This window comes from Corvus cornix, chromosome 7, assembly GCF_000738735.6.
Source record: "Corvus cornix cornix isolate S_Up_H32 chromosome 7, ASM73873v5, whole genome shotgun sequence".
In the NCBI taxonomy this organism is placed as follows: domain Eukaryota; kingdom Metazoa; phylum Chordata; class Aves; order Passeriformes; family Corvidae; genus Corvus; species Corvus cornix.
Window position 1 is genome coordinate 2,177,633 of NC_046337.1, and position 12,258 is coordinate 2,189,890.

Below are 12,258 nucleotides of genomic sequence, written 5' to 3' on the forward strand. Positions count from 1 at the left end.
GGCAAATGGGAACCCTTGGATCCCACAGGACACGGGGCTGGGTTGGGTGTGAACCTGGAGCATCCTGTGGGGCCTCAGCTCTGCTTTGTTCTGCGCTATTGAACCAACAACTCTTCAACAACACAGGGCAAATCTTTCTGTGCAGCTGGAGCTTCACAGTGTTCTAAAGAGGTGAATCCCTCAGCCATCAATTGGCACTTCAATGGAAAGTAACTCCAGGATCTCCCACCAAAAAGCTGAAAAAATCACTCACTTTCTACTACTGAAGAAAGAGCAGTTTAAGATGAGGAACATTTACAGCCCATTTAACTCTTACTGGAATTATTAAATCCCTCCCAAACCCCAGTGTGATGGACACAACACGGCATGGACAGAATGTGGGATTCAAATCCTTGCAGCAGTGGGTTGGGTCACACTTACAGAATGTTTCTGCCAACACTCCCTTAGGACAGGCCTCTTCTTTTTGTGCACCACAACTTCCTGCATGTCCTCCAGGGACGGGTGCTGGCCAATCTCCTCCTCAAAAGGCAGCATGTACTCGTCCACGGGGCCTGCAGAGGGAAACATGAGTTCAACCACTGACTTGGAAAAGGGAAAGAGAAGATTGGAATGTTGGGAATTTGGCCATAATCAGAATCCCAGAGTGGTTTGGGTTGGAAGGGATTTCACCCAGTTCCACTCTTGCCATGGGCAGGGATGCCTCCCACTATCCCAGGCTGCTCCAAGCCCTGCCCAAGCTGGCCTTGGACACTCCAGGGACCCACAGTGCTGACCCTGAGCATTCCCCAGCCAAGGCCGTTGCTCACCGTCGGCGGCCGTGCAGCGCGAGGCCAATTCCCAGAGGACCAATCCCATGGCGTACATGTCTATCCTCAGGAACGCGTCCCTTTGGAAGTTGATAGCACCTTCGAGCACCTCCGGAGCCATGTACCTGCGGGTGCCCACCTGCAAGGGCAGCAGAACACCACAATTTGTACCCAGAATCAGCCCCAGCACGGGCACCAGCCCGGCTGCTGCCAAACGAAATCCATGCTTTGTCCCAGATTAAACAAAGCCATGGTTATTCCTGCCTTAGGAAGTTTCATCCCTCAGTTTCTGAACAGTAATTAAATAATTAATAAAATATGACAAAAGTTCTCGTCCAAATCTTCCAGTCAGGATAAAAGGGGGAAGAAGCTATGCAATGAGCCTGAGGTGGAATTCCCATTCACGTCCATGTAACAGCTGGATCATTCCTGGAAATAAACCAGGACTTACCTGTCCATGGGTGTCTCCTGCAGACTTTCCAGCCTCAAACTTTAAAGCTAGACCGAAATCAGCAATACAAGCTGTGAGGTTGTTTTTCAGCAGCACATTCTTGCTTTTAATGTCCCTTTCAAGTTCAAGAAAAAAACACAAATTAGAGATCTAGAACATGGAATACACATAAAACTAAGGAAAAAGGCATAGCATAAAACAAGGAACATTATGGTATGAAAGGCAGAAACAGGATAAAGAAGTAGATAAGTTAAACAACAAAATAACAATAATAAAACCTTGCAGACCTTTATCCTTATGGGAATAAATGAGACAGCAGTTGGAACTGTAATTTTCTGCTTGTTTTTAAAATAAACACAGATGTACGATGGATATATGGAGATACGGATATGGATGATGCAAGTGGGATACAGAGATGGAATGAAAATGTTTTAATCCAAGTGTGCAGTGAGTGCATCTTGTTTAAAGAGCAGGAAACAAAACCCTTGGAAATATGCATCGTGCTGGCTCCTAACACGGAGACACGGAATTCCTGCAGGAACGGAAGGTGATGGGCTGCATGCAGGGTTCCCATGTGTCCCCATTTCCTGGGCAGCTGCCATTCCCAGGGCGGTACCTGTGGGAGATGGCCGGCTTGTGGCCATCCTTGAGCCCCGGGATGTCCTCGTGCAGGTAGGCCAGGCCACGGGCCATGGTCTGGGCGATGTGGCACAGCTCGTTCCACGACACCACGTTGGCCTTCAGGAAATCCGTCAGGGACCCCTGCAGCAAAACAGTCACACACCCAGCTCAGTGTCACTCATCCAGGGAAAAGCTGCAATTCCTGCTGAGCTGGGGGGAACATCTGTAGGACCTCTGACTGTCCTTCCTCATGGACCAACAGCAGTTTCAGAGTGGAAGACACTCTGAATAAACAGAGATGAAATCATTCAACACCCCAGTTTCAGAGTGAAATACACACTGAACAAATCTAAAGAGATCAAAATTATTCAACATAAAACTGCACATATTCTTAATTAATCATATTTGTGTTTCTTCCTGTTGCTGTCACAATAGAATTAATCTGTATCACTTCATTTTTATTTTTCATTCCAATCAACCAACAAGAGTGGACCAAAAATAACCTCCCCCAATCTCTGCAAGATGGGAGGTTATTTATTTCAGGCAGGTTTAGATGGGGGATATTCAAAAAGACATATTCTAAAAAGCCAAAAAAAGGTAGAATTAATTTTTGATTGTTTCCTAAACAACTCCTCTATCAGTAAAACCTGGCGACAGCTTCCTCAGCTGTCTGAAAATGAACTGAACCAAACTCACACCCAGTGAAAAGCGAGCAGCTAAGTGCAAAATACTTTCAATTTTCTTCCTTATCTGCCTCAACTCCACATCTGTGACACTCTTCTAGGGCTGTTCTCCCCCTGCCTCACTCAGGAGAGCCCCGAGCCCATGGAGGGGCAGCCCCACCTTCTCGTGGAAGGCGGTGATGAGCCACAGGTCGACGTCAATGCTGGAGCCGCGCTTCTCGGCGCCGATGAACTGCAGGATGTTGTCGTGCTTCATCCCGGGCAGGCTGTAGATCTCATACTCGTTCTGCCACGACTGCTTGTCCTGCAAACACAGCAGCACAACCCCAGTTACCCACCAGGAACGGGATACCAGGGGCTGGCCCTGAGGGGAGTTTGCTCCCAGCATTTGGAAAAGGTCTATCAAAAAATACAGGGAATTTCTGCTGCAAGAACAAGAGCCTGCAGTGTTTAATCACCATCAGGAAACACCAGCACATTCCTGCACCTCGAGTGGCAGGGGGTGCTTTAATGAATGTAAAACCCATCCCAGCATCACCGTTCAGCATCACTCTGTGTTCTCAAAATTCTTCAATCCATTTAATCCAAGCCACGGCTTTCTGAGGGCACTTGCTGGGCAATAAGTGTTATGGCACTTAATTGAGGCAGGTTTAATTGGAACAATCTCTTTAGGGTTTGCATTTCAGGACATTCCTTCTAAGTACAATTTAATTTGATTATTAACTGGTCAAGAATTGGGTGAGAGCTGCTTAAAACTACGGATGCTGAATGATTTTATGACTAGAAACACACACTTCACAGGGTTTATGCTTCAATAATGTGTTTACTGCAGTAAAATACTTCTTTTAAATCACCAAAACTCTTCCTGCATCTTTTACACCTCAAGGACGTTTCCATTTGGATTTACAGAATTATTGGGCCAAGAAAAGCTGCTTTAATGCGAGGAACAACCCAGGACCCCAAGAGTTCTGCTCACCTGGATGGGGAATATTTTGACTGCAACGTATTCATTGAGCAGCTGAGCTTTCCACACACACCCAAATCTCCCCCTGGCTTTGATCTCCAGGAGCTGCAGCGGCTTCAGACCCATCAACGGAGATGGTGGGGGAGGCCCAGGATCCTGCAATCAGGTGAGACCATTAATTAATGATGCTGTTGTTAATGGCATTAATTCATGTCATCCCTGACAGCACTACAGATAAAGGATTGTAAAATGGGGAGATCCTGGAATCACCCAGCCAAACCCCACTGCAGCAATTCCCCAAACATCCAGGCACAAAGCCGAGCCCTCCTCTGCAGGGAAATGGGATTGTGAAACATGCTCAGGAGGGATGTGCCAGAGGGAGCAGCTCCACAGGGATGGGATACACCCGGAAAACCGGGTGGGACAGCACAGCAGGAACCAAGGAATGACGTGATCAGCTGGGAAAGCACAGCAGAAATTAAAGAAGAATATACTCAGGTGGGAAAGCACAGCAGAAATTAAGGAATAGTCTAATCAGGTGGGAAAACAGCAGAAATTAAGGAATAATGTGACCAGGTGGGAAAGCACAGCAGAAATTAAGGAATAATGGAATCAGGTGGGAAGAAAGCATAGCAGAAATTAAGGAATATTGTAACCAGGTGGGAAAGCACAGCAGAAATTAAGGAATATTGTAACCAGGTGGGGAAGCACAGCAGCAATTAAGGAACAAAGATAATCAAGCTTTACTTGTTACATTTGTTAAGAGCTGGAATTGCAATGAGCTCCTTGGATGCAATTAAGGTTTTCTGTGTTTATCTGATGTGTGGGACCTTTGAACCCTGCAGATCCACATGTGGGGATCAGCCCCTCCTGCCCCACTCCCACTGCTCCCCACTTTGCCAGCGTGTTCCTGAGATCCCAGCACCTGGCTGGACCCAGAGGGGAGCTGGAGCTACACTGCAGAGGTGATCTTGTCCTGTCCTGCAGCATTGGTACAACTGGAGGTGAGACAGAGCTTCCCCAGGGCTCTGTATCCATATCCCATTTCCATATCCCCACACTACAGCCTGGGACCATTTCCCTTCCTGGGAAAGGGGAGGGGACAGTTTATTGCACACCCTGTAGCTGCTGTATCACATCATCTGAACAGAACGAGCAGATTCTCGATTTTATTGCCAAAGCTCTGCTTCCTTCTGGGCTGGCCCTTTCCCTCCAGGTGGGATCAGCTCATCCCTGTATAAAAACTCCAACAACCAACCCCAAAGTTTTCAAAAAGCCTCCAATACACCTCCTTGGCTCCTCTGTTTTCCCCACAGAGCCCCTGTAAAGCTGTTTTCAAGAGAATGAAAACCACCAGAGGAGTTGCTTCAACAAGAGAGAGGAGAGCACTCAATAAAGAGTTAAATACTTGAGCACTTCCATCAAAACCATAAAATCCTGGGCAGGTTAAAGACACATTTTGTGACAAACTGTGGGGTTAAGAACCCTTAATAGGGGGAGAATGGAGACAAGTGCTGAGAACACAAGTCCTGAGTAGTTTCAGTGCAGGAATAAACATCCACTCTCTGCTTTCTTACACAACTACAAATAAATTAAAAAGAACAAGTTTCAGAGGAAGAGTCAGAGCAGAGTAACCTCATTGCATAAATTAATAACTAGAAAAAGAATATAAATAACATTTGAAATTCAAATTAGAAACACACTGCAACACTGTCCCCAAAAAAGGAGGAAATCCTTTTGTCAATGTGACAGCGACAGGCGCTTGAAGTTGTGACATCAACATTTGCAGCACAGAAAGTGAAGTTTGAGAGTGAAGATTTCTCTCCCTTGGTGCCTTTCATTCCCTGCCAGAGCCCTCTTGGAATATTCCAGGCACCAGGGAAAGCAGTGCCCTCAATTTGTAAAATACAAACTGTACTAAACAAAGATTTGTAAATGCAGTTTGTCGTTGTTAGAAGAGGAAGTGGGAACGAGATGCTCCATTTTATCCCCCAAAGCCAACCCTGATTTAATGAACTGTTCAAGTTCAGAACCTCCCGCCTTGTCTAAACCAGAGAAATTTGTAGGAAATAACCCCAAATCCCCCTTTGCTCCAGTGGCTTGGATTCCCCTTCCTTCCCACACTCTCCTCCCAAGAAACTGCTGGGATTTGGAAGCACCTGGTGCCTGAATTCTTCCCCAACCATCAGGAAAATCAAAACCTCCAAGTTCCAGCATCTCTGCCAGGAGCTGGAAATGAAAGTGACAGTGAAACCTGGTGCTTCCTAATTCCCCAGTAGACCACAACCCTTCCCATACACCAAATTCCCTATGTCCAAGAAATCCCTGGCTCTCCACACCACCTTCCCAGCACCTGCCACAGCCCCTGCTGCAGTTCCTGCACCTTTCCCTTTCCTGGGAAGACATTTCTGGGAGCCAAAATTTCCGTTGTTGCTGAGACAGCGCCACCCGCCCACAGCCCAACCCAAACAAATCCCAATTCCAAGTGGGAAGCAGAATTCCTGCTGTTAACACAACTAGAAAGAAAAGTTTTCCTTTTTTTCCCCCCTGATTTTTTCTGAACACCTTGCTTAAAATCTAACTCCAGACTCTGCAGCTCCAGGGACTATTTTTACATGGATGCATTCCCTGACAATATTTCCAACTCGCTCTGCTCCAAGGAAAAATGTTTAACGTTCCAGAGGCCCCGTTATTCCCGTGTGGCCTTGGGGCTGATCTCTGTGGCGCCGAGGCCAGAATGCCAGCAGGGATGGCAGGAGGATAAACTGGGCTCCCAGATTTCCAGCTGTCAAAAAATCCAGGGCCCAATTCCCTGTTCCTGCTCCTTCCCTCAGACTGAGTCACACAGGGAAAATTTTCCTTAAGGAAGGGTCACTTCCAGGAATGGGGTTCCTCAAGGGTCCTCAAAAATGGGTCTTGAGATCAGAGAGCAGCTCAACAAATGTGGAACTCAAATCCATTAAAAACAGCTCCTTGGAGGCAGGACCCAGCATCCCTGACTGGGATAAGGGTGTCAAACATGGAATAGAGATCCAAGGAACTCTGGAAACTCTTTACAGAGGCACAGTCAGGAAAATATTCAAATTTTAAGACATTTGAACCATTTGATTTTCTTCTAAAATGTGTTTCCAAGGTATTTCAGGTATTAATTAGAGAACTTTAACGATGACAGAAATTGAGCATTTCTATTACACCTCAAATCTTGATGTTTTCAATATTCCATTGAAAAGCTGAGCAGGAATGCCCCAGTTTTTGAATTAAGGGGTCCCGGGGATTTGGAGTTTAATACAAATAAAAATAACACCGGGTCAGTGGGAAAGATGAAGAGCAGTGAAGGAGTACGTTCATTTTTCTCCAGATGATCCATTTTTGTGAGTTTCTGCACCACACAAAATGCCAGGATCAGCAGGTGGAGACCACACAGCTCCAGTGGGTGTTTCCAGGTGGGAGATGGGAATGGAGACCCAAAGACAGGGCACAGGTGGGTGGGATGCGCCCTTGGCTTCCAGGGAAAGCCCTGTGCTGGGGCCATGGGTCCCCCTGGCCATGTCCCTGTGCTCCAGGATCAATCCCAGATTGCAGGTACTGACCCCACCAGCCGCGAGAGCTCCAGGGAATTTTAGGAGATCCATGAACCCCAGGCTAAAGCTGCATTTTTAAACCACACATGTTGACAAATGGCTCATCCAAAATACTGAGAAATCACAATTCCGACCAAACAACGTCTCCCACATCCCCAGAAAGCCCCAGAGCCAGGAACAAACATCCTCTTACCTCAATCATTATATGAAAGGCGTGCTTGCAGAGAGGGAAAAAACACAGGCAAGAGAAATTACTATTTACACCAGGAATGGGATGCAAAAACAGCTTAGAGGAGACAAAGTCAATTATTTGTGAGTTAGTGACAGAAATATTCACGGGGACAGCAAAACTTTCTCGTACCAGTAACAACATTTAAAACAACAATCAAAGAAATCCAGCATTGTCAGCCAAGAAAAATGGGGAAAACAGGATTATTACATAGGCAATTAACTGAATTATTTTATAATTACATCAAGAAATGTCCACTGCAGGTGTATAGAGCTGTATGGAACTTCCAAACATGAAATTCCAAACCCCCGGGATGCAAACTCATTCCCTGCAGTGCTCCCCGCTGCCCGCGAGGGGGCAGCGCCGCACCGGTGAAATTCCCCTCCCTGGCGCTGGCCGGGAACGGGAAACTTCCAATGGCCCAGTTGGAATCAAACTTCATCAACGAACGGCACCATGGGTTTGGGCTCCATCACTGAACCTGATCGATAAATCTGTAAATAGAGGGGGAACTCGAACACACTGCACCCAGCAGAGTGAGATCAATCACAATATTAAAAATTCCTTCAAACAATCCCAGGAAGTTTACAGACCGTGGAACAAAATCCAGGCTAAAACCATGTCCCAGGATTTCCATGACCCCCTTGTCTGTGCTGCTTTCATCGCTTTTGTTGAACAACCTCGGTGTCACCCCAGCAGAGACACAGAGATGCCTCCGTTCCTCCTCCTGCACTTTGGACTGGGAGGACCTGGCACTCCCAGAGCAGCTGTGGCTGCTCCTGGATCCCTGGAAGTGTCCAAGGCCAGGCTGGACGGGGCTTGAAGCACCCTGGGACAGTGGGAGGTGTCCCTGCCCATGGCAGGGGTGGCACTGGATGAGTCTTAAGTTCCAGTCGAACCCAAACATTCCAGGATTCTGTGACTCACCTGAGCCATGTCCTCTGTCCTTTATACCTGGATGGGCTGGACGTGGGAAGAGCAGGGAATTCAAGCCCCTGTCTCCAGCTGCGATCCCTTTCTCCCCCTCTGCCTTCACCCCCTCAGGATGCTCTGGAGCATGGGGCCAACCCAAGCCTCTCCCTGTGCCTGAAGAGTTCCAAGCACACACTTCCCTTTCTCCAAATAATTAATGCCAGAGGGGCTGGACGATTCCTTGGAGAATGGAGTCATAAATCCTGTACCAGAGCTTGGAGCACTGGGATCCACCATGATCTCCTCCACCACTGGCCAGCGCAGCTCCGGAGCGGAGAAAAATCCACCCCAAGAGGCTGCAAGTCCTTTTTTCCAGGCCTATTCATTATTAAAGTTCTCCAGCTCCTGAGAATTATGGAAATTCCTCAGCAAGAAGCAGAAATATGTATGAATTCAACCTTTGTGCTCTGACCATAATGAGAAACTGCAAAAATGAAGCTCTGAGAAACAAGTCCTCTCCGAAACCTCTCACTCCTCCCTCGAGGGATCAGCTTCCCCCAAACGCTGATAAATTCCACACACATGGAAATTTTAAAAAGATGTATTTATGCTCATTAACACCTCTGGATTATAAACCAATGTCCTCCCCTTCAGCCCACAGAGCATCACCTCAGGCTCCCAGCAGAAATCCAAAGGGCACTGGTTTAAGGGTATCGGGCTACAAAAGAAATGCAAATCTGAGATTCATGTCAGGAATTAACTCTGATAAACAAAAACTGGGAGCAGTCAACCCCCCTGGAAACCCCTATCACCCCCACAAAGGTACATAAACCCACTCACTGCTGTTTATGCTGCCCGAAAACCAACTCTAATGGGTTTATTACAATATTTGTAACCAATTAGACCAATAAAACCCCTAAGCACTGCGGGTTTTCCCCAATATCTGGGCTACCCACAGCCATACTCTGAACTGTAAAAGCTGCTTTTTGGTATTTTCACACAAATTCTTCCCTCTGTTACAGATTTGAACTTGTACCAGCCCAAGGATTCTATTAGGAAAAAAAAAGGACCCCCAGTTTCAAGCTCCTCACCCAGTGCACATTCAGGACTCCTGATTTGCAGTAACTTTCCAATCTCTTTTCCCACTTCCCTATAAGCACCTGGCTTCTCCCTGTATTTTTCAAGTAGCCATTAATCTTCCCAGGTTTGGATTCAATCCTTCTAAAAACACCTCTCCCTTGCACTTTTCCAGTGTTGAAATGTAACAACAACAAGAAAAAAACCCCTGGCTTTTGGAAGGCTAAAATGGGCAAAATCTGAGCAATTGATTTAATTCCTTCATACTTCAGCAGGAAACTGGGATTTTCTCAGTGTGGAAAGATTATCCCAGAAATTTCAAGTGCACCAGGTAGATTTAGGAATTCCTGTGCTCACTGATTAAAACCCTGAGGCATCTTTGACCCCAGAAAATTCAACCATTTCAGAAGAAATCCCCAAATTAAGTCATGAAGACCAGAAGTGAATCTGCAAAGCCTTTTCTCAAGCCTCTCAACACAATTCTCATTTCAAAACCAACCCAAAGCAAAAAAGCAACTGTGATGCAGTAAAATCTTGCCAAGCTGGGCGCCCAGGGAAGTACAAGAGGTTAAAGATTCCCTGCTCGGTGGGGTGGGCCACGGGGGGAGCTGCCAAAGCCCGAGTGGGGCCGGTGGCAGCTCCGTGTGAAGGGTGACAGTGGCACCCATCAGCTGCCAGGGTGGGAACAGCCCCTTGGAATCTGCACTGACAGCTCTGGCCCCAGCCCAAGGGATGTCAGGAAGAAGGGAGCAGCTCCCTGCCATCCACACTCCAGTTTTATGGGGAATGTCTGGGGAGAAACCTGGATTACACCTCATTCCAGACCACAGGGTTCCATTGCCAGGGTCCCCCAGCAACAGTGAACCAGGTCACAGCAACTCCTTCTGCAGAACACTGCACACACTCAAATATTTAAAATACCAACCCAATTCTTTTGATAACTTTTATCAGCTGATGAATTTATGTTTGCTAAATCAAATAGAAATAAGGAGACAGAACAGTTCTTAAGTGTTTTCCATACACACAGATGTATTCAGCAAACATGGATTTGTTAATAACTCATTTGAGAACACAGATAGTGACAGATTTGATGGAATTTGACAGCTTTCACTGGATAGTTCCCCACACAGCAGTGAGGCACAGTGAGCAGCACAAACAAGCCAAGACTAATTGTCCTTTATCTCTTGTTACAAGTTCAAACATTTCTTACAGGTTGTTTCTTGCTCTTTTCTTTTCAAATATTCCAAATTATTTCTTTCCCTTTTGCTCTCTGATTTTTTTATCACCACTTCTATTCTTTGTATTTATCGCTTCTTCTAATTCTTTCACCATTTCTCATTCTTCAGCATTTCCTCATTTTTATCTTTTGCTTATTCCTCATCCATCCTTTCATTTTTTTACTGGAAGTTTGGTACCAGGGCAGCAGCTTGGTACTCCCATTGTTTCTGGGAATAAACCAAGGAAGAGCAGATAACCTTTATTTGTATCTGACATGGAGCAATCCCTGTTATTCCTGCTGTACATCTGACCTGTCCATTCTACCACTGCTATACAAAGATTTAAACCAAATCCATTTGCCTGCAAACTCCACTCATGCCCTGATTATGAAATACACTATTAACAGATTAATTGCAGAAATATTTCAGTGTTTATTCGTGGTTATAAAGTTCCCAATGGTTTCCCTCCTTCCCTGTCTCCTGTTCCAACCAGCTGTAATCAAATTTAAAGTGGGAACCACTGCTCTGCTGCATATGGGAGAGTGTTTATACACTGGATTTACATAATAATTCCGGGTAGTTTTTCAGGCAGAAGTGGCTTTTCCTGACTTTCCACATGAGCCTTGATGCCTGTTCACCACAAGATAGGAAAATGTTGTTGCCCACAAGCACCAAGGAGCACTTATCCCAAAGATACAATCTGAGCATGAACACCCCAGCTGATTACCCTATTTATTAAAAATTTAGGTGTCCATCCTGCTCCAAACACAGCCCATGCAAGAAAAAAACTGCAGCAAAAGGAGGGAGGATCAGAATTCGAGTTCTTGATACCCCACATGTATTTAACATTCACTTGCTTTTTCTATGGCTTTATCCATGACTTAATTTCTTTACGAAGACAATCCCACACTGGAATTATCCCCACGATTAGCAGTTATTTGATCTCCCAGCAAAGACCACTGGGTTGATGTAAAGTCCCAAATCCATAAAATGGGAGCTGGATGAACTAATTATGCTGACAGATTGCAGGGAGTCTGAGGAGCTGCAATCCTCTCTGCAAGGACAGCAAACAGACTTTTTTCCTCTAAATTATGTTCTTTTCATTTGGCAACAACATATGTCCACTGCCTCTCCCCAAATTCCTCTTATCTATTACTGCGAAACTGAAACCAAAACACTTGAGTTATCAACCCCAGGCAATCCTGCTTCCTGCAGCACCCTCCAGTCAAGCAGCGGCACTGAAAATATCCCAGGAGCTGGGAGCACGGAGCACACACAGATCCATCCTTGGCAATCCTACCCAAAAGAACAGGAGTTTCAATTTTAATCATAAAAAATGTCACTGTAGGACAGGTCACATATTCTGGTCACTGAGCTGAGTTAGAAGCTCAATTCTTACTGCAAAAATCCAAATTACTTCTCTATTTCCACAACTACATTTTCTCCATCCTTTCTGCTTTGGTCTCTAGAATTTCATGTTTTAACTCTTTCCATAAAAGCCTCATAATCTCAGCTGGATCTCCAGACATAACTGAAGGAAGAGGAATTCCAGGATTAGCACAAATTATAGCTCCAGGACCAGCTGGAGCCTCCCAACAGCAGGAACTCCACACATAGAGCCACAGGAGGTTTGTTTGGATGCAGCAGGTTACACACAAATGTGGAGCCCACAACCTCATCATCCTTTAGAAACAAAACACCAACACCCCTAAAACTG

At 45.9% G+C, this 12,258-nt stretch overlaps 1 protein-coding gene across 2 annotated transcripts in view; it reads right to left on the bottom strand.

Annotated features, from left to right (window-relative positions):
* Positions 1–12,258, bottom strand: part of ACVR2A (activin A receptor type 2A) — a 50,494-nt gene that overhangs the window by 3,496 nt on the left and 34,740 nt on the right. Inside the window, exons 5-11 of one of the 2 annotated variants that reach the window (XM_010407184.3) lie at positions 7,300–7,323; positions 3,538–3,681; positions 2,722–2,865; positions 1,874–2,019; positions 1,258–1,372; positions 807–945; positions 421–551 (exon numbers count right to left, since the gene is read on the bottom strand). In XM_010407184.3, the coding sequence (XP_010405486.1) occupies positions 421–551; positions 807–945; positions 1,258–1,372; positions 1,874–2,019; positions 2,722–2,865; positions 3,538–3,681; positions 7,300–7,323 (843 nt within the window). The remainder of the gene's footprint in view (positions 1–420; positions 552–806; positions 946–1,257; positions 1,373–1,873; positions 2,020–2,721; positions 2,866–3,537; positions 3,682–7,299; positions 7,324–12,258) is intronic. The other variant, XM_010407186.3, reaches the window with a different exon arrangement.